Source organism: Acomys minous (assembly GCF_964271855.1).
Source record: "Acomys minous genome assembly, chromosome: 2".
NCBI classification, from domain to species: Eukaryota; Metazoa; Chordata; class Mammalia; order Rodentia; family Muridae; genus Acomys; species Acomys minous.
Genome location: NC_140484.1, coordinates 4,325,352 through 4,351,671, shown reverse-complemented (window position 1 = coordinate 4,351,671; position 26,320 = coordinate 4,325,352). Strand labels below are relative to the sequence as shown.

General features: G+C 44.3%; 2 protein-coding genes across 10 annotated transcripts in view; one reads left to right on the top strand and one right to left on the bottom strand.

Moving 5' to 3' along the window:
• Window positions 1-20,108, bottom strand: part of CCDC186 (coiled-coil domain containing 186) — a 30,901-nt gene extending 10,793 nt beyond the window's left edge. Inside the window, exons 1-9 of one of the 2 annotated variants that reach the window (XM_084772181.1) lie at window positions 19,923-20,108; window positions 11,578-12,275; window positions 9,118-9,244; window positions 8,084-8,212; window positions 6,736-6,948; window positions 5,780-5,899; window positions 1,487-1,591; window positions 481-579; window positions 239-325 (exon numbers count right to left, since the gene is read on the bottom strand). In XM_084772181.1, the coding sequence (XP_084628307.1) occupies window positions 239-325; window positions 481-579; window positions 1,487-1,591; window positions 5,780-5,899; window positions 6,736-6,948; window positions 8,084-8,212; window positions 9,118-9,244; window positions 11,578-12,269 (1,572 nt within the window). In that variant the 5' untranslated portion in view covers window positions 12,270-12,275; window positions 19,923-20,108. Of the gene's footprint in view, window positions 1-238; window positions 326-480; window positions 580-1,486; window positions 1,592-5,779; window positions 5,900-6,735; window positions 6,949-8,083; window positions 8,213-9,117; window positions 9,245-11,577; window positions 12,276-14,157; window positions 14,254-19,922 lie in introns of those variants that run through there. The other variant, XM_084772182.1, reaches the window with a different exon arrangement.
• A 177-nt stretch (window positions 20,109-20,285) lies between these two features.
• Window positions 20,286-26,320, top strand: part of TDRD1 (tudor domain containing 1) — a 51,187-nt gene continuing 45,152 nt past the window's right edge. For 2 of the 8 annotated variants that reach the window (XM_084772178.1, XM_084772177.1), the window contains exon 1: window positions 25,141-25,326. The gene's annotated coding sequence lies outside the window, so the exon portion shown is untranslated. The other 6 variants (XM_084772174.1, XM_084772179.1, XM_084772172.1 and 3 more) reach the window with 6 other exon arrangements.

The following is a 26,320-nucleotide window of genomic DNA, read 5'->3' as shown; positions in this document are numbered from 1 at the left end:
ATAAGTATGACGGAGCCCTGCAAGTTGGCCATGAACAGCGATGCATGGCAAGCATGTCCAGTGACTAACGTGGACTCCAGCTCACCAACACTCAGATCCACTGCTAAATGATGTTCTTTCTGAGTTCTTCTATTTTGAAAGATTTCTAAGTATTCCTTCCCTAACACTTTAAACATCAGAATAAATTGTAAGTTAAGAGTATCTACCCCAACTGAGTGAGGACTCAGGGTCTGCTCACCTTTGTTCTCAATGTCCGTAGCTCATCCATGCCCTCCTTAAACGTCCTCTTCAGATCTTCTAGTTCCTTTATTTTGGCATGATGCATCTGAGAAAAAAACACAAATCTAATAGACACATGAGCACTAGCAGTGTTTTGCTGCTCCTTTAACAAGGCTGTAGGTGTAAACAGGAACATGTGCTTCATCCCTCTTTCAGCCAATCACACACTTACTCTACATACAGAAGAGCTAAACTCCTCACCTCTAGCTGGTCAGATTTCTCCTGCATTTGTTTTTCAAGTTCTCCTTTTGTGAATCTGAGCTTTGCATCAAGCTCATTTGACTTAATCTCTTCAGATTCCTAATGGAAAAATGGTGAAAAGTACTTACACTTTGAAAATAAACAAAGCTCTGCAATCATGTTTACTAACTGCAATAGATTTTGCAGCTAAAATTGAGAAAGCATTTTGATGTTAACCTGGTAGATACAATAACAGTGCACCCTGGGTATGCAACATAACACAGGAGTGTGTTAAGTTGTTTTTTTTTAAGATTTATTTATTTATTATGTATACAGTGTGTTCTTTGCATGTATGCCCAGAAGAGGGCACCAGATCTCATTATAGATGGTTGTGAGCCACCATGTGGTTGCTGGAAATTGAACTCAGGACCTTTGAAAGAACAGTCAGTGCTCTTAACCTCTAAGCCATCTCTCCATCCTCGAGAGTGTTAAGTTTTAAGTTGTACATTTTTTCGCTCTCTTCCTTAGTCTGATGTTTTCTAGAACTTCTCTGATGAAAAATCTCTAATAGGATCTGCCTAAGCTACCTATGTGGTGTGTGTCTACGTGAATGCCTGTGTGCCCATGGAGACCAGAGGTAATCGAAGTCCCCTTCCCCAATTGCTCTCCACGTTATTTTTGATACAGGATATCTCACAACCTCGAACTGACTGATTTGACTACACTGGCTGAGCTCCATGGATCCACTTCCCTATCTCTTTTCACCCCGAGTTGAGGTTACAGATATACGGTGCCACACCTAGCTTCTTTTGTGGGTGCTCAGGTCCTCATGTTTGCATGGCAAGCATCTCTCCCACCAGACTACCTCGCTAACCTTGAACTGCAGGAGCGTCAGCATAGCAACTAACTTGCATTTTACCTTAGCTGCCCTAACAAATCCAAGCACACTTCAAATTTGTCAGATATGGAAAGTCTGTGAAAACAGAATTCTGATAATTAGTCTAGCTCAAAAAGGAAACAAACATACCTGATACGTTTTGATCATATCCTGACAGTTTTGCCGGATCTGATCAGCTTCTTCCTTTGCCTGTGTTAATTTTGTAGTTGTTTCTTTGAGTTTATCTTTGGTTTCCTGCAGTAACAAAGTGACAGAGACAAAATAAGCCATGGTGATATGAAGAACAGTAAGAGCAAAGTTCCTGCTTGTGGTTATCTGGATGCAAATGGTCCCAGAAGACTCAAAGAGGTAGCCTTATTGGAGGAGGTGTGGCCTTATCAGAGGAGGTGTGGCCTTAATGGAGTAGGTGTGGCCTTGTGGGAAGATGGTTGTCACAGGGGGTGGACTGTGAGGGTTCAGAAGCTCACTCTTCCTCCTACTGCTTGAGGATCCAGATATATGCTCAGCTCCTCTACAGCACCTTGTCTGCCTGCACTCTGCCATGCTTCCCGCCACGATGACCTCAGCACTGAACCTCTGAGCAAGTCCCCAGTTAAACGCTTTCCTTTATAAGAGTTGTCTTCACAGCAACAGAGACCCTAGCTAAGACACTGCTATATAGCACTGAGCAACAGTCTAGCAGTGGTGTTTGTTTCTGACAAAGTGAAAGTGGCTAGCATAGTTAAACTGACAGATACAGTTAAAACTGACAAAAATAAGTAAATAAATAAAACTGACAGTTTTCACCAAATTCCTTAAAATGACTAAGGTGATAAGAAAAGCAAACTATTCAGTGGGTCTCTGCACAGCCGGAGATTCTCTGATTGTTGTAGTGTCACTCATTTGAAGCTCCTTCTGAGTGAAGAATGCTACTCAGGAAGGCCTGTTTCCAGCCTCTACTAAAATGGCAGTTATTCATTCCAGGCTTCTAGGGGTTGCTCTCATCAAGTGCAGCTGCTTCCTCCTGGCTCTTATCTTTCTTGCCTGCTCTAGTCCTGAAGACATACACTATGTCTACCTTCATTACTCCTTGCTGGCTTCCTGCTCTGGTGATATCTCTCCCAGGTTGCTGACTGACCAAGCCCCTCACACTGCAGGCTGTGCCTTTTTTGCTAGAATGCAAAACCATGAGCCAGAAACACGGTCCTCACCTGCTAGCAGGTATGTCGGCACAGCGATGAGACAGTGACGACTGACACAGCTGCTTCTGTGCAACAGGCCAGGCAGCAGCCTCTGCTCCACCTCGGGTCCCCATGCCTTTACTTCTTTTGTCCCTATGCCCAGGACAGCTTTGCCCTTCTCTCTTCACTGCACTGAGGCGCCACACACTATGTGTCATTTTAACAATAACTATCACATAATTAAGTACTTATTTACCTACTTTGAACTAACTGGTCTCTGATGGTAAATAGGTAGTATCACCTAAAATACAAATAACATAATAACCAGGATACTTTTTCAAATATAAATTTTAAAGAATCTTAGACTAGGTAACAACTATGGTTCTGCATCCTATCACGGCTAAAACACAACTGACACACAGTTCTGGTCGTCTTCAACACCCTAAAACCAGCAACTGAGATTCCTGTATGCCAAATAAATGTTACTAATTAAATGAACATTTGAATAAATGAAAATAAATCATTGCCTTTAGGTTAAGGCTGCTTACTGTATATGATATACCTATCAATTGAGCACTTACAGACACTGTTCATGTTTGCTAACTCTTGTGTGAGTGCGTGCGTGCGTGCGTGCGTGCGTGCGTGCGTGCGTGTACGCGCAACTAAAGAGTATTTTGCTGAGGGTCACTTGATGAGTCCCTTGCACTCTGGCTGATGTTAACAGTAACATTTATTTCCTTGCCCTGTGTGAGCTCCAGGGGTTGTTGGACCCACGCCTTCTGCACTTCTGAACTCTGCCCTCTTCTCCATGCTTTGAACTCTAACGCCTCAATCCAGAAAGACCGTTGGGCTTGCTGTCAATTCCAGCGCCACAGCCAAACACCCTGCTTAATTAAGCACATCTGTTTTGCTTCACTTAGCGATCTCTATCTTATGCTGCCTTTTGTCTCATATTTTTATTGTTTTTCCCTTTGCTTGCATTGTCTGTAATGGGGGATTTTTAGTTAAGGGAGAGGGACATGTCTGGATCTAGCTATCCTGTCGTGCTCGAGTGTCATCAACAGAGTGTAGCTCTGGAACAGACAGATGGCAACGCTACGACCAGCTAAGCTCTCACCCCCAGCTGATGAACCTCTGACAAAGCATTTGAGAATGAGGGCAGCACTGGGACAGACACCAGTGACTGGGGAGAGCACACAAGCATGGAGTCTGGCTTCAGGCAACTGAGCTGACAGAACACACAGAGGATAAGAGCACTAGTCACACGCACCTCCAGGGTGTGACTTGCACACTGCAGTCTGGATGCCGCTCTCATCTGAGAGACACCACTCCAGAATGTTAGCCTTTGGAGGCAGAACTGCCTAGCAAGCACCCAACACAGCCCACAGCGTTACCAAAGGACCACAGTCATATGTACAGCCAGCCACACTGATGCTCTAGTGAGGTCATGCGAGTGAGACCATGGCAACCAGATAGCTAAGCAAGTACACGAGGTACAGTGGAAGTCTTTATTATTCACTATATTCAAAATTAAAACAAAACACACAAAGGAAGGAGGAGGAGGTAATGACTAATTTCTGTAGTCTGACCTTGACCTGGGCATCAGATATAGAGTTTAGACCTCAGTTCTGGTAACAAGCCCTGGAGGGCCTGACCAGGCCCACTGTTCACAATGGGCCCAGAATCTACAGTATCCCAGTATTAGCATCTAAGACTGAAATGGGGCCCAGGCAAGTTTACAAAGTGGCTTCTGACTCCTGCTCATCTCAGTGGCTTCCTACACTGCTAGATCACTCTTAAATCTTTTCAGTCAGTTTTCTTCTGGCAGCCAGTAGGCAGATGCAAAAAACAGGTAAGCCAGGGCCCTGGTCCAGACACCCTGAAAGCAAAGACTGTCTTCTGACTCTTGTATCCTGCACAGTACTGTGCTACATACAGGACGAAGGCTTGATGGCTAAGCCAAACACCTTACTTAGAACTGGTAAACGCCCAGTTTCCTCATGTCCTAACTAGTTAATCTACACCACGTCACCTCACAGCGGTCAGCCTTCAGCCACCTCCCTAAACTATCTGGTTTCACATCTCAAAGCTACCATTAGAAGTCTCTCATCATCCTATCTTTAAACACTCAGGACTCAGATAGGCACCTTAATGCAATAGTGTAATAGCTTTTGAGAACACAGATAGAGGGAAAAGGGCCACAGACAGTAGAAATGACTGAGTACTCTGCTCCAAATTTAGAGCAAATCGGGCAGTAAGAAACACTCTTTATGGATTTTGAATTGTAATTTCTCACTATATAACCAGAGCATAGGGAAGTTGTGAGTAGCTGAGTGGGTCGGGCAGCCCCTCTGCTCTCTGAGTTCTCTGTAGTTTCCTCACACAGCCATGGGTCATGAGTGACAGGAGCACCATGCTGCTACCTTTCACCAGATTTCTGATACTAATATACAAATATCCAAAGGTGACTAACAGCTTTACTGTTATTAGTCAATCCTTAATAAGGCAACCGGGAACTATGTTTTAGATAACACCAGTAAGCCTAGTAGGAGACCTGGAAAGTGACACTCTATTTCCATAACTCCAATCTTGTACTTAAGTCACATTTCAGAGTTGACTTTTCCTACCCATTATCTTACCTACAGATCATCTATCTGTGATGAAGCTGTACCATTAGTTATCACACTTAAAATATTTGGTTGTGAGCCTATGCTTTAGTGACTGAGCCATCCCTCTAGCCCTGGACTTTATAATTATATTTCATTATATTAATTTTTAAATAAAAATGTATGTGCAGCAAGTAGTTCAGGAGTCATCACAGGTATTAACTCAGCATGCGTGAGAACCCTGGCTCAGTGTCTAGCGCGTGTGTCAGTGCACATTCACATTTTTTTGCTAGCATGGTAGCAAAAGAATATTTTTAAAACAGATAAGCTATTTGTATTAAGTAATTATATTTAAATATTTTTAATAATGAAAATCATAACATCACTGATACTTTAAATTTTTTCATTTTAATTCTAATAATATATATTAAATATTTTCCTTCTCTCAAATTTTGATTATCAAAACAATGATCAAAATTACATGTTGTAAACTATGAGTTATAAAATCTAACATTCTATGCCATGAAGAAAGTTATTCTGATGACCCAATACTGAGCTCCAAAGTACCCTGCAGGAGTTGCTAGCAGAGCCCAGGCCTCTGGCTGCCAGCACTCTGGCTCAGCACTCCTGCTACTGCACCGCACAGCCACACTCACCTTGTGTGAGTCCATTTCAACTTTTAACTTGTTCTGCGCCCACTTGACTTTAATGATGTGAGAGTTGATCTCCTCTTTTAGCTTGTCCATTTCTCTGATGAGTCTAGTCGTTTCACCTTCCTGAAAAGGACATTAGGCCATTTTTTTAAACAATCAACTGTACATCTTTTACATCCTCTTGGGCAGTAGCACAATACAAGAGCAGGTACACTATGACTCACAGGTCAGAAAGCTGATTTAAGGTTCAAATGATAAGAGCAATAAAACCCTAAATCAAACTAATAGGCATGCATTAGCCAATGGGTCCCGTGTAAGACAAACATACTGATTTCTAACGGCAATGAGGTGACTGAACTGGTTCTGCTAGAACCCCAAGGACAGCGACAACCATTTCTACACAAAGATAATAGCAAGATCTCTGACCAGCTCCCGCTTCAGCTAGTCAACCTTCTAGGACAGCTCAGGAAGAGAAATGGTCAGTTCTATTCTCCGGTGAGCTAGTGCTGCACTACGACTCTGGCCAGGCTGGAGCAGTGCCCAGCAGTGGAGACGCTGCCCAGCCTGCATGAAGCCCTGCTACATCCAATCCTCGCACTGCAGGGGAAAATGTATCAAATAAAAAAATCAACATAGACTCTGCCCAAATTATACTTTAGATTCTAAAGCTATTCACAACTGATACTAATATGTACATATCTTAGCAAAACAATTTTCTGAGACACAAACAAATTTTTCCAATAGATTCTAAAGTTTTAAAAAATTATTCAGAAACTGTTACTAATAACACATGCCAACATTTTGCCTTTCCCCCTGGCAAACCTGTTCAGCAGCAATGAATGAGACACCTAGAACATGCATGTACGTGAGCTAATAGAAGGCGCCTTGCTCTATGTCTGAATGCTGCAGTGACTAAGAGGAAGCAGAGGCGGGACCTTCAAATGAGGCACAGGTTATACCTTTGACTCATAGAGCTGCTGCAGCCGCCCTTTCTCTTGAGAAAGCTGCTTGATTTTGTTAGTGTTTTTCTCCAACTCCTTACTCGCATCTCTCAGTTTTCTCTCAAGTGCTTCCTTTTCCTTTCGGAGGTCTAGAGACTCCTTCTCCCCTCTCACGTACTTCATGACCATCGCCTCCTTTTCCTGGCGGGCCTCTTCACACTTCTTATTGGCCTTTGAAAGAAAACGTTACCTAGCATTAATAAAAAAATATTTTCAAGTGAAAACGTATACAAGTGAATACGATTCCCGCAGCATTACCATATATTTTGCGCTGTGCTCCAGCTCTTCCTTACTCTTTTACTTTGGTTGCTGTGGTTTCTAGTTAAGTACATTTCCCTTCTCCTCCACATAGGCTTTCTTGCTGCTTTCTCCACCATTCTGGGTCCCAGGAAGAGGACCACCAATGGTCCATACTAACAAACCCCTTTAACCTCAACTTGCAGCGGGGTCAGCTGCTCACACCTGCAGCAGGGTCAGCTGCTCACACCTGCAGCGGGGTCAGCTGCTCACACCTGCAGCGGGGGTCAGCTGCTCACACCTGCAGTGGGGTCAGCTGCTCACACCTGCAGCGGGGGTCAGCTGCTCACACCTGCAGTGGGGTCAGCTGGGAGGATCAGAAGACTGAAGCTTGGGAAGAGTGAAGCCAGGCTTCTGGGTCACCACAAGTCATCTACCACAACTATTCTCTCTGGGTTATCCTGCTCTTGAACCTCTAAACTGCAATACACTTCTTTTGTAACAAAGTATCAAGACTCAAGCATATTGTTGTAGCAACACAAAAGGTGCTAGTAAATATATGTATATACATGTGTCACTAGTGTATGTACATGCGACATAACTGTCAGCTGTGGAACAAGGAAAGAGATATATAAAGGGACTGGAGACACAGGTGAAGAGAGAATTCATTTTTTCCCCATGTATTTCTTACTTTACTAATTTTTTACAATTAGGATATAGTTATGCATTATGTTAGCACTATCTAAGATTTATTTTTTATTTCTACTTCTATGTACATGTGTGTCTGTCCGAGCATACCCATGTGAATGCCCTCAGAGGCCACAAGAGGGCTTCAGAGCCTTGGTGCTGAAGTGACAGGTGGTTGGGAGTCACATGACTGGATGCTAGAAAGCAAACTCCAGACTTCTGGGAGACCAGCAAGCACTCTTCACAGTTGAGTCATCCTTCCAGCGCCCCGCTTTTCAAAAGGCTTTTTCTATGAACACCGGTGTTTTCCCAGTAGCCCAACTGTTAGGAGTCTAGTAAACAAGAAGCATCAAACTATCAAAGTAATAGTGACGGGAAATACCTGCTCCATCCGCTGGGCCATCTCTTTGTGGATTTGCTGGATGGTGTTTTTAGCTGTGACATCCTGTGCTACTAGCTGATCTCTGGAAGCTTTAACTTCTTTATTCAGTTCTTCTATTCTTAATTCTAACTGTAAAAAGAATGATTTACAAGTTATATTTTATAGCTGCAACAAACAGAGCAATGAAAGCTCAATTAATCCCCACAGTGCACACGGAGGCTGTAAAGTGCAGGTCCTGACTATTTTCCTTAGGTCCCTCACAGGCTTTAGTTTACACGTGGTGGAGCTGGTACACATAAACACCACAGTTAACTCTACACAGCAATGCACAACCCTCAAATATGTAAGTGAAGTCAACATGTATCAGAACATGAGCAAATGAAAACTTTGTTTACTACACAGCCGTGTGCTGCTGTTGTCACTGGACAGCTCTCCAGATGGACTGTGGTACACTCTGCATCCCTCCTGTCACAGCACTGCTGGCTGATGTGCACCTTAGGATGCCCACATGAGGAGGAAAGCCCCCAGATCCGTTTCTTCCAACACGCACACCCTGTCCACAGAAGGGAAGGCAGTTCAGAAAGGTGAAGAGCAGCTCTTGCTCTGTTCCCAGCCTAAGCACCAACCTGTCCATCCACGCAGCAAACACCCACTGAAAAGAAGGAAAGAAAAGGACCAGCTGGGAAGAGCAGTTAGCCTGACATCACTTTCACAGTAGAGGTCACAGAATGATGGGATGAAACTATAGTAGAACCACAAGTGAGAAAACATCCCGAAGCCAGACAGAAATGCCTAGGTGCTACTACTACTGGCCACTTCTTTCCTTAACTGCTAGAAAGTTAAATCAATCATTTTTATTATCTGGGCAGAAAATGAGTCATATTTAGAACAGTTATACACATCAGCATTTATATAAAAGAATTCAGATTCATTCTAATGATTTAAATATGAAATAGTTTCCTGCATTTGAAATGCTTTAACTTACTACATGGTTCTTTCCAGGAGTTTGGTCTTGAACTTTTTTTTTTTTTTACCTGTTTGATTGTGCTCATATGCTGCTTCTCTGTTTCTGATCTTTTTTTCAGCTCTTCTCTTAAACTGTCTTTTTCTGAACAAATATTTAAGATGAGTTCTTGATGATTCTTATTTTCTTTAATTAACCTAAATATAAAAAGGTGATGTAAATAAAGTAAAAAGGGAAATAAGATATAAAATATTATCTATTTATAGATTAAATGTAGATAGTTCTGATTATATATTTTTTTATAACAAAATACCATATCCACGTAGGAGCCAAGCCCACACCTAGTGACGCCTTCCTCTCAGGACATGTCCTTCCCACTGACTTCACTTCCAGCCTAAGACAAATTCTGGGGAATTAATGTACAATATGGTGGTAACAGAGCTGGAGGTATAGCAGAGTACACAGCCATCATTTTTAACATCCCCTAGCACAAAACAGGGAAAAGAGGGTGAAAACAAGGAAAGGAGAAGAGAGAAAGGGAGAGGGAAAGAATGAAGGAAAAAAGAAAGGGGGAGAGGAATGTACAACAGACAGACCCAGAGGAGGAAAAAGGAAACAGTATTCTGAACAGGAAACTTGCAAAGAGAGTCCATCTGAAGGGTGTACACACACACACACACACACCCGAGAGGGTAGTAGATATTAACCAGTTTGATCACAGAGTCATCTCATAATGACAATATGAACTCTCAGCAAATGGGAATGGACATATAATCACGTACTTGGGAGAGGATGCATTTATAAAATTTTCAATAAAAGGAACTGAAACAGTGCTCTTCATAGGTAAAAGCTAAGAAACACACCTAGTTGCTTACATGAACCAAAAAGTATTTTATTTGGAATGAAAATTATTACATATAGAATAAAAGATCAATACAAAAAACAAAACAGAACAGAAACTACTACGTGATGCTTATATGATGCCCGACTAGCCACAAGAGTGGCACCAGGTAAGCACTTCCTCTCACAGGAAAGATTGGTCTGACTCAGCGCTGGGCTGGGACTCCTCCCTACTCTGGCCACCTGCTGCTGCTCCACCTGGGTGGACAAACCAGTTTGTCTGTGTTCACTTCCAATACATTTTAGTTACATCTGACAACTTATGAACTGATGATTTCCAGTAACAACTGATAAAACTTCTGAAGCCAAACTCACAAAGCTTGGGTAGCTCACATACCTCAGGATGACAGTAGTACACAGTGCAAATCTATGATGATCCATGGGTTAAGGTGTGCTGTGTGTCAGTCACATAATTAATAGCAAATGAGATTATTAGGTGTACACATCTTAAAATACAAAAGTGCTGCATCAACTGTTAAGATTCAACATCTGAGGAAAGTAAGAAAGAGTATCAGAAATGATCTTGAGGCAAAGGAGAGATCAGAGTGAGAGCAGACTGCAGGGGATGAAGGAGGTCCTCGAAGCTTAAACAAAAAGCAGGGAGAGCATGGGCGGCTCAGGCAGGGTACAGAGGACACTCACACAACCATCAGTGTTCCACGCCAGGGCCTGAGTGAGCAGAGGAGGGCCTGAGAAGGGCATTCGATCCCCAGAACCCACATAAAAGTAAAAGAGAAGAAATGTCTCCACAAAGTTCTCCTCTGACTTTTACATGTGCGCACCCCTCACATCATAACACACTCTTTTTTTTTTACATTAGAAATTTTAAATTTAAAAGATTTTTAAAGTAAAAAGAAAAGAAAATGAATACTAGTAGGTTGAAGTTCACTGGGAACAAACAATGAAGAGTGAGCTAGTTTGGGGAAATCTAGTTGATTTAACAGAATAATATGGAAACAAAGATCAGAAGCAAGGAAAGGCCAATTCCATATCAAGCAATACTTTGGACTGTGTCTGTAGTCCCCTAAACCGTCTTCTGGCATGTGGCCTTCTTTTTATATTCACACACTTTATCATTTTTTAAAAAACAAATCAGCATAGTTTACAAGGAATCTGTATGTCCTTTAGTGAAGGATATGTTTTATTTTTCTTTCTTAACAGATTGTAACAGTTTGTTTAAACCTATGTATCACTTAGTGTAGATAAAAATCTACACTAAAAGTACAGAATAGAATACTAGTAGAAACAGGCTGAAGGAAATCAAATTATCATCACAACACTAAATAGTTATCAAAAGCAGAATGTGCTCGAGTAACTAATCGCTCTGTCCTCTAAATTGTAAGCTTTCAAATTTAGTTTCATGACTTTTAATTTCTTTTCCAACTTATTTTGACATACCTTGTTTCAAAAATGAAAAACTTGAGTTGTCTTTACAGACGTTCTCGATCCCTAATGAACTTACAGCATTTACTGGATTGACTCCCTAAGCCAGCAGCAAGTGTGAGCTGCTCAGTCATTGAGGAAGTAGACAATTACCAACCAGCTGTGCATGGCTGTGCTCTGAAACAAAGCGCAGAAAAGAGGCTTCTCTCCTTCAAAGCACCGTTTCTACGCACAGCGTCAAACTTACTTTTTAATAGTGAGCTCCTGCTGCAAGTACTTGCCATGCACACACTTCTCAAACAGGGCTAATGCCTGCTCTCCTTTATTCACTCCATTTGGGACTTGGTGCTCCTCTGCAAACTCTCCAGATAAGAGCTCAGATTCTATTTCTCCCAACAAATCGTCTGATGCTGAAACAGTCTTTATCCTTGAAATGAGTTTCCTGGTGCAGTCTGTATCATAGAGGCTGGCTGCGGCCGTCTGTGGAGTGTTAACCTCGGCGAATGCAGAGGACCGTAACTCTGCCAGGATCTGCGGGACCGTCTGTTCAGCTTCACTGGTTTTTGACACTTCTTCTGCAAAGCCTCCCCCAGGAAAGTCATCTATTTGCTCAGAATTTTCTGGGCATGTGTCTGTTTTAACACAAGAATCCTCACTGCCACCACAGTCTGGAATACGGCTTTCTTGTACGTCAATCTGGCTACTGTTTTCATTAGTTTGACATAGAATTCTGTCAGAGTTCAATGACAATAGTTCTGACTCTGTTTCTAATCTGCTGCTTTCGCCACCAGAAGCGGAGATGCTCAAGTCTTCCTTTAACTCAGATGCTCTCCCAACAGCTGCCTCGGAAGAAACGGAGGAGGCTACGTGCTCTGTCTCTGACATGCTGACTGGCACCACTTCACTTTGCATTTCTTCAAATCTGCTCCTGATCTGCATTCACATCTAAGAAATCAAACAAATGTAGAAAGTTAAACTAAGGCCTTCCAGACCTCTGCAGACACTCTGACACGCCCACAGAGAGCACCTCTCACAATTTCTCTAATAAGGGCCTTCCTAGAGAAAGAAGAGAACAGCCAACCAAAAAGCGGACACAGGCAGAAGGACAGACAGCTGCAGGCTCACAGGCCTTCCTTCCTGGCCAGCCAGCCTCACTAGTTGTGGTCTGCAGCCACAGGTGGTAAGAGACAATTGAGCAATTGGAAGATCAGTGAGGAAGAATGTCCCTTCAGTTTTGTGGGCAAAAGGACAGCAATGACGGCGCTAGCCGAGCAATCTCAGAGTAAGATAACACAACGGTGCACATGGGTGACGACAACAATTCACCAAGAAGGAAACCTAACAACAACAAGGCCCTGCTTCAGCTCAGAGACTGATGCTGGACAGGAAGCAGCTTTTCACCTAGACAGAGATCCGGGGAACTCAACTGTTGATTTCTAAGCATTCTCCTCTGTGCAAATCAAACAGAGCCTATAGCTCTTGTCTAGGCCAGTAAGAGCAACACTTTATTTGACTAGGTGAAAATACATTTTTATATTATTTACAAAGGTTCCTCTCCTCTATCTTCTTATGGAAAATTAGTCAACTTCAAAAATTACCCTGAAATACAGATAAAATAGTCTACCAGAGGCTGGAGAGATGGTACAGCAGTTAAGAATGTAGAAAGCTTTTGCAAAAGATTCAAGGTCAGTTCCCAACACTGACATTGGGCGGCTCATAAGAAGCCACTGTTACCTTCTGCTCCAGTGTGCTCTTTTGGCCTCCTCTGGCACTGTATTCATATGCTTAACCTCTAACCTGGACATACATATACACGTAATTATAAAAATTAATTAGAAAATAAAAAACCTAGCCTGGTGGTGGTAGTGTACAGCTTTGATCCCAGCACTTGGGAGGTGGATCTCTGAGTTTGAGACCAGCCTGGTCTACAGAGCAAGTTCCAGGACAGCCAGGACTACACAGAGAAACTCTGTTTTGGGAAACAAAACAAGAAACTACTGGTCTTGATGAAAAGAACTGTCTCTGTCTTTGGTTCTGTTTCAACAGTGCACAGACAAAGGGATTTAAAATTAGATTACAACTGTGCAGACAAAGAAGTATTTTCAGTATGAAGTATACACATGGAAAAATAAATGTTAAAAGATTAAATTTTATAACAGAAAAATGCATGCTTACTTAAACTCTGAGAAAGGGGATTAGAGGATCCTGAAAGAAGAAAGAGAAGCCTGGTGACAGCACCCTCAGAACACTAAGCAGGAATGACTTCTGTTAAAATGAAGTATAGTAAATCCTAAGGCTTGTACAGCCTGAGTTTACTGTATGCATCCCAGCATTCAGGGAGCCCTCGAACTTGCTGACCTAAAGCCTGCGTAAAATGAAGCTGGTGCTTGAAGCACACTGCACTAGGACTACGGAAGGAGTCGCTGTAAGGAAGAGAAGGCCATCTTGTCTGTCAAACACTGTCCCTTTGGGCCACCTGTGGAGACAACAACTACTACAGACACTGATCTCAGGTTCTCAGTCCCTTTTAACTCTGTATCACCTACCTCCAAACGACACAACCTAACGCTACTGAGCTGTGTGCTTCATAAGCAGCCCACGCCGGTACTGATGTGAAAGACTTTAGACTGGACTAACAAATGAAGTGAACACATGAAAAGCTCAGTAACTTGTTCCAAAATCTTAGAGGGAAAATGAATTTCAGGCAGGTACACTAGCAACTTACAAACTAGGTAAGTTACAGTAACTGTCTTTAGAAATCCAACATGTTATATGATACAAAATAAATGTAAGACACACTATGCTGTGGCTGAACTTAAAATCTTACCAGTATAAACCTGCAGTGGTTTAAACCATCATAACTAGTTGATGTTCTACCAACAGAGGCTGAACTCACAGCAGATGAATTCGCAATGGGCAGCAGATAAGGAGCCCTTTAGGAGAGAACAGATGATAAAGGCAGCATTGTGACTCCCCAGCATTCCGCTAAGGAAAGAGCAATTTATCAACAACTTTGAGAGTCTTGTTTGTGTGCCATGATTTGTCAACAGAAAAGCACATTCTTTCATTCGGCTTCCTTGGCCTAGATGAGAGTTTTCAGTGGTAGTGTACCCTGAGTTACAGACACAGAATTATCCCCTCTTCTTCATGCTATGGCCGTGTTGTATTAAGGTCTACCTGAAAACAGGCATTCCTACTGGAGCCAACACTGAGTCGCTCCCCATCAATGGCATCACACACTTAACCGCCAACTTCTCCATTTTCTCCTTTGCTTTCATAATCTCTTAATTTGTTCTCCTGCTTTTCTGTCACTATCCACTCCCTGCAGCCCAGCCCAGGCCATCGTACACCTGGAACACTTAGTTCCTTAATCTCACTCAATTCTCTTTTCCCCCAATTTCAAGTCAAAGAGCAAAGTAATTAATAGACTATTTGGGACAGTCTCAGGGGTGGGGACAGGGTTGTGAAAGGAAATGACAAATCATCAGATTCAGAAGTGATGAGGTATGTGGCCCTGGCTATCAGAGGGACCAGGACCGACCCGTGGACTGAGCCTCTAATGGTAAAAGGGCAAGAGTGGAGGCCAGGAAGCTGCGGCAATCTTTCTGTACATCCCACACTCAGCACCTTTTCTGACACTGACCAAACAGCCAGCTGAAGTGATGCAGCAGAACCACCTCTCCCTTCTTTAAAGCTTCAGGGAATGAAGTTCTGTCTCCACTCCGCAGGGGCTAGCCAGAGAAAAGACAGAACACCGTCTCTCTCCGAGTAGGATTAGGCAGACACTGTCAAGTCCAGCAGTTAGGGACTAATAGCTTCAATTTTTCTTTAGGGAGACTATGTTTATGATTCCCAACTCCTTCTTGTTGCTATTTTTGTTTTTAAATGAAATCACTGAGATTCCTCGGTAAAGCAGGTGTGTACGCGTTTGCACACCTGGCTCCGGCCACACTCAGAACCTGCGGCTGCTCACCAGTACTCTCACGATCCTCAGCACGCACACTCACATGTCCATGGATTTGCCCTCATTGAAAATGTTTCTTTTCGGCCTACCTAGAGATGCTTGAGGGCTGATTTTAATGCCACCTCTCTCTCCAATCATCCCTATTACAAGCACAGGCACAATGCCCTGTAAACTGGAGCACACTGCCTACACTCATGCAGCGGACACAGCCTATCCTGACCCTTCTGAAGAGGCAGCCACCTTTTAAATGATTGTTGTTCTTGTAACAAGAAAATTTACCCAGAACTGAAACTTCTGTAGCATCAAAAAATAACACCAACAAACAGATGAACCTAACCAACACGCTCTGCACATTTACTATCGTTTTTGCGAACATCTTTAGTGCTTCTCGATGGCAGTAGTAGCCGCTGGCTTTGTGAAATGACCTGGGGCAGGGCAGCCCTTAGTGGGCAGCTAGGAGGAGCTGCCAGACAGTGCAGAGCAACAGAAAAATGGACCTCACATTCTACAGGAGCAAAATAAAACAAAGTAACCTATTTAGCCACACTTAGAATTTGTTTACACAGCCTATCAATTAAAGACTTAATTTAAAAGACAAGTACTTTACACGCTGTCTCTCAATATGTCATGACCTGTGAAAAAGTCATTATATAAATTGGCATCTGATAACCATTGAGTCTGTGCAAATTTAGTTTGCTGATGCCCCAGTGAACACTGACCAGAGAGAGGACAGGGAGACAGTAAGGGGATTCATGCTTGTACACGAAGCAGTGACAACACCAAGGAGGACACAAGAACTGCTGCAGAAGAAACCCACTGACCCAGGACAAGCTGGCCTGACTACCAGTACTAGGGGCGGGGGGCCCGCTGAGTTCCCCTATAGGCGCCCCAGTTAGCCACACTGATGCAGAACAATTTGAATACTGTGCAAGTTTTTCTTTTAGAAGGAATGCTGTCATCAGAAGTACTGAAGATTGAATAGCCTACCACGAGGCTACAAAGGGGGAGGATGGTAAAATTAGAGATTGAGTGCAGGTTTGTTTTAAGTGCTGGTACAAACTGAACTCATTCACAGATACATACAGTAAGTATGGCTGTTGACTACTATTTTGTTATTTTGAAGTAAAAAAGAAGCTATCAAGACTTTGTAATAACTGTTCCTCAGGAGGGAAAAGACTTGTAATCACAAAATTCCTCTCAATGCGCTTGCTGCCCCCATGGCTCTTCCTGTTTCTGACACGGTAGTATAGGGCCAACTCACGTGTCAAGCCTGTTGGAGTGGGAGCTGGTTTCGCTCCGCTGCAGCACATTAGCTGCAGGCCACCCATCGAAAAGGCTTAACTCCTCTTTTATTCCTCAGGGAACACACTCATATTTCTAGAAAGTTATTCCACACAATACTACATAACTGAAAACACTAACAGCTTTCAGTACTATTTCTAGTCTCTCATAATTAGTACTATAAGAACAGAACCCATAGGCTGGCTCACTAAACTGTAAGTAGAAATGAATTCAACCTACAGACAACTGCTAACAAGCCATGAAACAAGCCTCAGAAAAGGTACTAGCTCAAAAATAACGTCTTAACTAATCATCTGCCAAGAATGCATGGGCAGCTTTTCCGCCTGGACGTTGTTGTAGGTGTTGGGAACACGGTGCAGACCTGAACTACAGTGTGACTAACACTAAGCCTGGCTAAGTCTCGTTTGTTTTGCTGCTGTAAAACGCTGAGGTACTCCAGGCCAGACTACTTACCATTACAGTAAGAACACCAGCATCTCACAAGACAGAAGCTCGCTTTAAATTGGAGTTCAGAACACTTTTTATAATTTTCAAATTAAGCACCATTCCATCCCCAAATAACTCTAGCTATATATGTCTCAAGTTAATATACACTAATACATGCAAACTAGGCCTGTGAGCTCACTCCTGTTGTTCAATAAAAATGGATACCTATCTTTTGTAAGAAAGTGTAAATAGTTCAAGAAATTTTTGCATACTACCCAAATACAATGTGAAAGTAGCATAAATAAGACAACTTATCTTTCTGATTAGTTCTAACAAGATCCTGGTATGGCAACTCAAGTCAAAAGTAGAAACTCAAATCATCCACTCGTTATTCCCTTATGATCCCTAAATAGTGAATTTAACAGTTTCCTAGATTAAGCTTTTAAATTAAAATAACAAAGTGATGGAACAGAAGAGAACCTGTAACGTAAGAAACATCACTCACACTTCCCTGATAAAAACTCAGAAGTTCCCTGAGGCTTCACAGAAGGTAAATTATGTAGACTATCGTTTACTTCTAAGAGATGAAACTAGAGGCAGTTGTTTCAAACAATCCTGGAGCTGGTTCTCCAAGAAGGAAGACTTCAGATACAGCAATCACTTTTTTCAGTTCTTTATCCATTGCACAATGCTGACAGGCTTCCTTTTTTCTTTTTTCATCTTTTCAAATTTTATCTTCAGTGAGATACTGGGTGGTTTATACATCTTGCAGTTTTAACACCTCTCACATTTGTAACAGGCAACCACAGTTTGGGTATTTAAGATCTATACATTTTCACAGGACTCTAAAATGTTTTTTTAAATATTAAAAATTAATATAAATATCTTAATTTGAAGCTACTTGTAGAGAACTGCAATAATGTCTAGAAAACATATTTTTATCTAACTGTTCTTAAAAATCTGAAAACTGAATATTAAAAAAATTGACCTCAATTAAATAGGATTTCTAAGTTTCCTTTAAAGAATTAGACTTATGCCTGAATTTTGGTTAATTTCGTAAGACGCAGTTTATTAAAAACAACTAGCACATACTACATAATCCTACACTGATGAACAACCAGCTCACCCACTAAACAGAAAAGCATTAGGAAAGACACTCATAATACAGAATTATTCTGGGGCTTGTTTCAGCTCTTGGTGTCTAATGCCCCTTTATCCAATATTTTACTTCTTAGGGCAAACAAAATCTGTTAAGAAAGTTCAAGTAAGTTTGAAATGGTGTAAGATTTACAGTATCATTTGCAGGTCTAAATTATCTATCCTACTGTTGCCTATAAAATAAATGCTAAATAGAACAGCTAGATATTGTAAGTCAAGTGATATTTATGAGTTTATGAGAAATTCAAAAAATTGACCATAGCCATTTAAGGTCAGAAAGTAAAAGAAAAAAAAAAGAGAGAGAAAGAAAGAAAGTAAAAGAAAAGTCTTAGTTTTATTAAAGAAAAAAAAATAGAACCTGGGGTTAAATAGTCTTTCCTTACAGTGAGCTGAATAACTTTTGTAAACTAAGGTAGAATTCCAGTGTCCTTCACAAGGAAAGCCAGCTTTCTAAGTAAGGCTGGTTTCTGCTCTCCAAGGTTGAGTGATCTGCTGACTGCACAGTCACCATGCACCTATAAACTGAATATGCTAAACCATTATCATCAGCTGCAGCACCTCACTGAGGAGCATCGAAGGGTAATTCTGTAGTTCATGGGTGAGGGAGCTAAATATGTTTAGGGTCACTACACCACCATACAGCCTTTGTCAGCCAGAAAGTTAAGACTCCGAAATGTCAATCCTACTCCACAAAACCTGTTTCTTTTTCTTTCTTTCTTTTCTATTTTTTTTTTTTAACAAACTAACAAAGCCTTAAGTTTCTATTATTCTGAAATAGAAAAGGCCTTTAAGAAACTACACACAGCCCATGCACCTTCTGAAAGTCTTCCAAAGTTATACTTAATCTATTACAAGGTACAAAGGTGAAAGCATTGGTCCAATACGACAAGATTATGGCCTCCCCAAAACCCTCACTGAATTTCAGACGTGAAAAGACCAAAAGAAACAATGAAAGAAGTAAGCCTATCATTGCTGCTGTTTTATTTGTGTAATCATTAATAAACAAAGAGCCGAAAAGTAGCCGACCCAGTGTACTTTACAGACACATCAGTTTCAGCATCGCTTGGGAAGGCCACATGCACACAGATAAACTAAACGTCCGACAGACTGATTCTTTTGGGGTCCCTACACACGCTCCTTTGAAACACTGTCATACTAATTTATTTCATATTTTCCTCAAACATCCTGCCTCTCACTTCAGAAGAAATAAAAAGGCTGGCCATCAAAAGAACATGACACAAGGTCTGATAAATCTTTCTAGTACAGTGTCATATTTTTACTATATTCTTTTCTGACTCTCAAAAATGGAAGCGGCAGGATTCAAACCCTGCTGTTCTAGGTACCAACCCGGTCGCCTCCCTAAATTAAATTTAAAAAAAAAATCAAGATGTGAATATTTAACAAGTTACGAAGTGCTTGCTTAGCAGCTGAGCCATCAGTACACTACCTGCATTGTTTCCCTAGGATTGCTACTTTTGAGACGATGTAGGAGGGCAGAGATAAACGTGAGACGGCTTCCCTACCACGGTGAAATACACCGATTATCTTTGAAAAAGAACGAATAGGGCGACGTGAAAGTCCTGTGACTCTCGGTCCGAAACACCCTTTCCTAGGTCATTTTGGAAAAAGCGTCCCGAGGGCCGCGCGCAGGCGAGCGGGAGCCCCCAGGGCCCGGCAGCCCCCTCCACGCGCGGCGCGCTCTGCCCGGGGCTGGGAGCCCCCGGCGCCCCTCGGCCACTCACCGTTCGTCACCAGCCCCGGGCCGCACCCTAGCGAGGCCGAGGCAGCTCCGGCTCCGGGGCCAGCGTCTCCATGGCGGGGTCCGGCCGACGCGGGGTGGGCGAGGAAGTCCCTCGCGGAGACCACGGCCGATCCCTGGCTCTCCGCCCAGCTTTCCGCACAGGACCCCCGCGGAGCTGACACATCAACAAAGATGGCGGCGGCGACGCCGAAGCCGGCGCGGCTACAGCTGAGGGGGCGGGACTCCCTGAAGGAGCCAATCAGCGCGGCGCACACCGCGTGACGCTAAGCACCTGGAGGTGGGCGTGGCTCCTGAGGCACCGCCTCCCGCCCCCGCGGCTCCTAGGGGCCCCGCCCAGTATCTCGTCACAGCCCTCACCTGCATTCCAAGGAGGCTGAAGCCCGCACGCTTTCCCGCAGTTTTCCGTCCCGCCCCCAAGCCGGGGCTTTCAGTCGGTGGGGTGTGCTCACTTGACATCTTCCTTCCTCACCCTTTGGCCGGCCCGTCTAATGAGTCAGTGGCATAAAGCAATAAAAGGTAATTCGACATCGTAGCTTCCCGGTTCTGATGGTGCAAACTTTGCACTGGCCTTGGGTGGGCCCACCTGTGCACTCTGGCAGTCATTCCTGGGAGAGAGCTCTGCAGGGTTTCCATAACACCCTTGACTTGGAATCGTCAGTGGCACGCGGTGCCGTTGTTTACGAGTAAATTGTTGATGCATCTGCCTGTCTGTCTCCTTGCAGAGGACCCAGGCCCCCTGCACTATCTATCCCGCTGGTTGTGTGGCTGCAAGAAGAGCGTATATTATAGTGACCAAGCCCAGTTTGGGGAGGGAAGGAAGGTGAACATTTTCAGTCTGGAGGTTTTGCAAACCACCTCTGTCCAGTGAAAACATCTTTTTAAGTTTAGGACTTTGTAGACCTTAGGTCGTGAGTGAAAATTGTTAAGGCTCACCTTCAATGACGGGTTTGTAAAGCAAAACTTACTCCTGTTAAACTACTTTCATAATCGCTATGGAGGGAAAGCACAGCTCGCTGCCCTTTTTTATCAGAAAACGACCCCTCCCTTCATGTATGTATGTATTACAGCACAATTAAGATGCCTATGACAGGTATGGGTTGAGGCAGGAGTAGTGACCTACACCTGTTATCCAGACACCAGAGGTGCAGGTAGGAAGCTCAGGAAGCTTAAAATACATATGTACATACATAGTTTTTTGTTTTGTTTGTTTGTTTGTTTGTTTTTTAGGAAAAGAATGGTGTGACTTTAAAAAGAAATTGGCCAAGAATTACTGTAGGTATCTTTATTTTACTTTTTTTTATACTTTTATTGAATGTCTATCTATGATTTACACACCATGCACCAAAATCCCTCTCCTCCCCCCAGTAAAATAAAACAGACAAACAAAAAGTCTTGTCACAGAAGCTGTAGCGTATCACTCAGTATAGCCTTTTGTCCACATATGTTTACTTTCAAATGTTCATTGCTGCAAATCATGGGTCTGGTTTGAGGCCTACACTATTGTTACAGGACCCTCACTGGGACTGCTGTCAGATATCTCATTGCTGCGTGTCAAGGAGATTCTTAATCTTTGAGTCTGCAGGTCTGGTCCCTTCATGTGTTCCAGCAGGTCATACATAGGGTAGATGTTGGGGTGAGGTTCACTCAGAGCCCTGGATCAGGGCCCACTCCCTTGTCCTCAGGGCAGGGTGTGCTCTCTGGCTCCCATATCATCATGGCAGGGCCGGCTCACCCACTCCCTTGTCTTCACACCCTACCTCCCTCCACTGTCCCTTCCCCCCCTGCCATCAGGGCAGGCCTGGCTCACCCACTCCCGTGTCCTCAAGTTTGGGCCAGCTCTCTGGCTCCCATGTCCCCAGGGCTGGCTCACCTGCTCTGGCATCCTCAGGGCCAGCTCTCCTGCTCCCGATCAGTTCGCCAGATTGTTGCTGGCCGTCAAGGCCTGGATGGCCTCCTACTCCTGTGGGTACTGGATCTTGTGGGCCGTCAAGCAGGTGGCAAGTGGAGGCCCCTCAAAGTCTTCATTGAGTAGCTTGCAGAAACCATTGATGTTGGCCCAGCTCAGCTTCCTGCCCCGGGAAACTTGTGGCTCTGCTGATTCATGCCTTCCAAGTCTCTGGTTCCAGCCGTCATGGGCCCCATCTCAGTGCTGCTCCTAGTATCCACCTCTGCACGATCCAGCTCTCAGCACTGAGCATGGCCCCAGCCAGTGAGAGGAGGTCCCTGAGGCCTGTATTGTGTGCGGTGCAGTCCTCACTCAGGCTCAACTCAAATAGCACCCATCGTTCCAAATCGAATGCCATCTCCTTGGCCCGCACTGCTCCAGGCAGCAACCCTAAAATCGGCGGCCCAGGGCTGGGAGCTCACCTGAGCACCCATGGTCCTGTGGTGGGAGGCCATGGATGAGCCTCATGACAGAATGTCTTTCTTTCTGGGAAACACCAGCACTGTGTTTGTAGCTCTCAGTATGGTCCTTTGCTGGCTGTGATGTCACTGCTGTTCCGCGGATCAGACACAGTATACGATCTTGGATGATCTCCGCTTGGGTATTTCCAATACGTTGCGCTAAGTGTTTCCTCCAAATCAGGCTGCTCTCGAGGGCCTGTGTGGCTCTGGAACACAATCATCCTCCTCAGAATGCATTGAGGACCTCATCTTTCGAACCCCTGGCCTGCCCGCGCCCTCCGTGCTTATTTTACTTTTTTATTTGGTTTCTTATACCTCTATCTGGCTTCCACCAACTCCCAAACACTAAGTAGGAGGGAAAGAAAGTTAGTGGGGAGAGGGAGCATAGGTCTCTTTACTACTTCCAGCTGGGTGGGGTCCTTGGGTTCTTTGGCGGGAAATACCAATCTCAGCAGTCCAGCTAACCACCAAAACAGCAAACGAACCGGCAGCCTTTCTCCTCCTCCTCCTCCTCCTCCTCCTCCTCCAACAGTCTCCTTGAAGCACCCCTCCAACCTTCTTCAAGTCATTCTTTTCATCTCTCCGAGTGCTGGTGTTTATGCCCTCTCCCCAGTCCTCAGAATTCAACTAACTAAAGCTGGCAGAGACCACGCCCCTCTCTGAGCCACACCAGCCAATCGTCAGCAGTGGCTATAAACTAAGGCAGCCCCAAGTCCCACACTTGGGATCAAAACAAAAACATATTTACATTAACTGAGTTCTTAGACCAAAACTTCCAGTACATGTTTCTAGTAAGGTATGTTACTCCAAAAGGGACGGAAGAGCAGACACTCTGAGGTTGTTTCACATTGTCAGAGTAGCAGTAGCTTTATTTCTGAGATGCATTTCTGAACTTATGACTGATAATAAAGCATATTAAGTATGTATGAGAAACCAAGAGATACTGGTGTAAAACTAGAGGGATGAGACACACTGCGTCCTGCATTTGCCTCACAAGGACCCGGCCTGGAACCCAGGTGTCTACAAGAAAGAATTGTGGCCTGGCTACTGCGCACCCTGCTCTCCAGATCTCCATTTCTACCAAATGAGCCTGAACGGAAAAGTTACAAGGTCTGGCTCTGAGTTTGGGGCAAGAAATGTGTAAAATAACTTAGGTCATACTCTTTCGGTGTATTCATTTGGCATAAGACTTTCTCCCAGGGCACACTGCATAGAAGGGGGAAACTTTACAGGGCAGAAATGTAATAAACCCTGCATCAGCCAAATGATGAAATCTGTTATTCATTATCACAAAGCCTATTCATAGTGTATGCTTAATATCACACAATAAAAATGTCACTTTGCCTCTGTGGTCTTCCAAACAGCACATACTCCATTCCTAGCACAAGAGCTGCAGCAAACTTCAAGGTGACAAGGTCAGGGGGCATGCTTCCAAAATCTCGATCAGTACTCTCGGAAGCTGCCACTCAGGAGAAACCGCCGCAGCTGTGGAAAGATAACTAAATGTAACGCTCCGTCTTCCGGAGGCTGGCTGGAACCAGGGCAGAGATCTGAGTCCACTAAAGGTGCCAGATAATAGCATCACTTCCTAACATATAACTTATCATGAGAACGCTCTTTTTCTTTATTCTGTAACAGCAGAAGTAGTCTAAAAAGGATGAAAAATGAAAAAGACAGCCAGTTGTGGTGGCGCACATCTTTAATCCCAGCACTCAGGAGGCAGAGGCAGGCAGATTGCTGTGAGTTCGAGGCCAGCCTGGTCTACAAGTCCAGGACAGCCAAGGCTACACAGAGAAACCCTGTCTCAAAAAACAAACAAACAAAAAAACAATATCAGGCATGGCAGCTGAAATAAAGAAATAAAAAAGGCAGGACATGATGCTCCTAGGAGAAGGGTTGTCATAGAGTAAGGGAGAGCAGAGCCGGAGAAGCCAAGACAGCTAGGAGATGTGAGCATGAGCCTAAGCTGGGCCACATGAGGAGACTGAGCAGGGGAGAGACAGGAGACCAGGAGAGTAAAGGGTAGACAGCTGGGGGGAGGGGACCCCAGCTCCTGGGCTGGAGAAATTTAGGGTGGAGGGCAGGGTATGCCAGCCATACCTTCTAACAGTTAGGTACTGAGGGAACCTGGGAGAACCTGGTGGCCAAGACCCATCTGATGTATTTTAGGCACGTCAGCCATTTGTCTCAAGTTTGAATCCTAACAGCAGCCCATGAATTTAACCCCCGCATTCCAGAGGCAGTGACAGGCAGTTATGTCTGAGTTCATGGCAAATCCCAGAGGCAGGTGGATCTCTGTGAGTTCAGGGACCGCTGGATCAACATCCAAGAAACAGGCCAGCCAGGGCTTACATAAACAAGGGAACTGATTTCCAAAAGTTGTCCCCAACTTCAATATATTTGCCATGACACAAAATAAATGAAAATGTAAGAATAAAGACATAAACCTGGGCATGGCTTCTAAGTATTCAAGAAGCGACTAGGACAAAAAATACAAGATTGACAATTAGTCCCATTAAAAGTGGATCACAGGCACATGAAGATGCCATTCTTTTGAATTTATTAGTAAAGTTGGACACACACACACACACACACACACACACACACACACACACACCAAGACAAGCATGCAATGGCCTGGGTCTGGTTAGCCTAGTTTCCAGAGGAAGCAGGTGCAGAGAGTGTGCTGGAAAACTGAAAGACCCTCACATAGTAAAATAGCAACCCCAGCCACTCTCAGGGTGGCCTTACCTCTCAAAATATACTCCTGGGGCTCCTGGGGCACCTTTCCAGAGAAAGCTAGAAGAGCCTGGTAGTCCTTCATTCGTGAGCCTGCATCACCACCCCACAACTGCTCCCAATCGGCTAGGCTCCCAGCACCTGCCCACTGGGCGCATGGGCGGGGCCGGTGCACGTGGGCGCCGACTGCGCAGGCGCAGACCAGTTGCACGAGGACGGCCTTGGGCATCCGAGGGGAGGTGAGCAAGGCTGGGTCCCCGGACCTCCCGACTGCGGGGTCTGGCAAACGCCCTCAAGACCGGTCAGCTTCAGAGCCCTGTCGTGGTCATTGGCACTTTGGCTCTTTCCAGACTGGGAGTCTGGGCGCTCGGGCCCCGGAGTGCGCCGTCCAGGTGGCCTTGGGCTTGGGGTCGTTGGGAGCCGGAAGTCGTGGGCTGGACGTTGAGGTCAGGCGTTAAGTCGGGCGTTGGGCGGGCACAGGACATGCACAAGGGGAGAGGCTGGAAGGACAGAGACCCCTGAGCCTTGCGGAGAGCTCTGGGCGTGGGTGGATTCTGTGTTATAGGGAGCCAAGGCCAAGGAACTGAGGCGTGGGCAAGCAGGGTCCCTGTGCTCGGTTTGGAAACATCACTTCTAAAGTGTCAAAAGTGTGTGTGTCCTTGTCCATCCAAAGACTTGTGGATTCAGTGTTTTGGTTGAAGTCACAGCTGGAGTGCCAATTGTTAATACTCACTATTAGATGCTTTCCGTAAATGCTCTTGCCTCCTATAGCGTCAGTGGGGTCACGCTTTGCTGGCCTAACAGATGTGTTAAGTTATCTCTGTCTGCCAGTCATGCTTGGCACTTGGCTTTCCTAGGGCCCCCGCTGTAAATAAGTTTCTGCTGTTGAGCACTCAGAGTTAAGCAGCCAGGTGTCTTTACTTCCCTGACTGACTTGAGGGAATTGCATAACTAAGTCTCTCAAGTGGGTACTGGGCCTGAGAAGGTTTTCCAGATGGAAGGTGGCCAGCTATTCACCTTACTATCATTTCCCCACATTTAGAAGTAAGGAAATGAGCCTGGCCTGGTGCGCACACCTTTATCCCAGCACTTGGGAGACAGAGGTAGGTGGGTCACTGTGAGTTCGAGGCCAGCCTGGTCTACAAAGTGAGTCCAGGACAGCCAACGCTACACAGAGAAACCCTGTCTCAAAAAACCAAAAAATAAAAAATAAGGAAGTAAGGAAGTGTACTT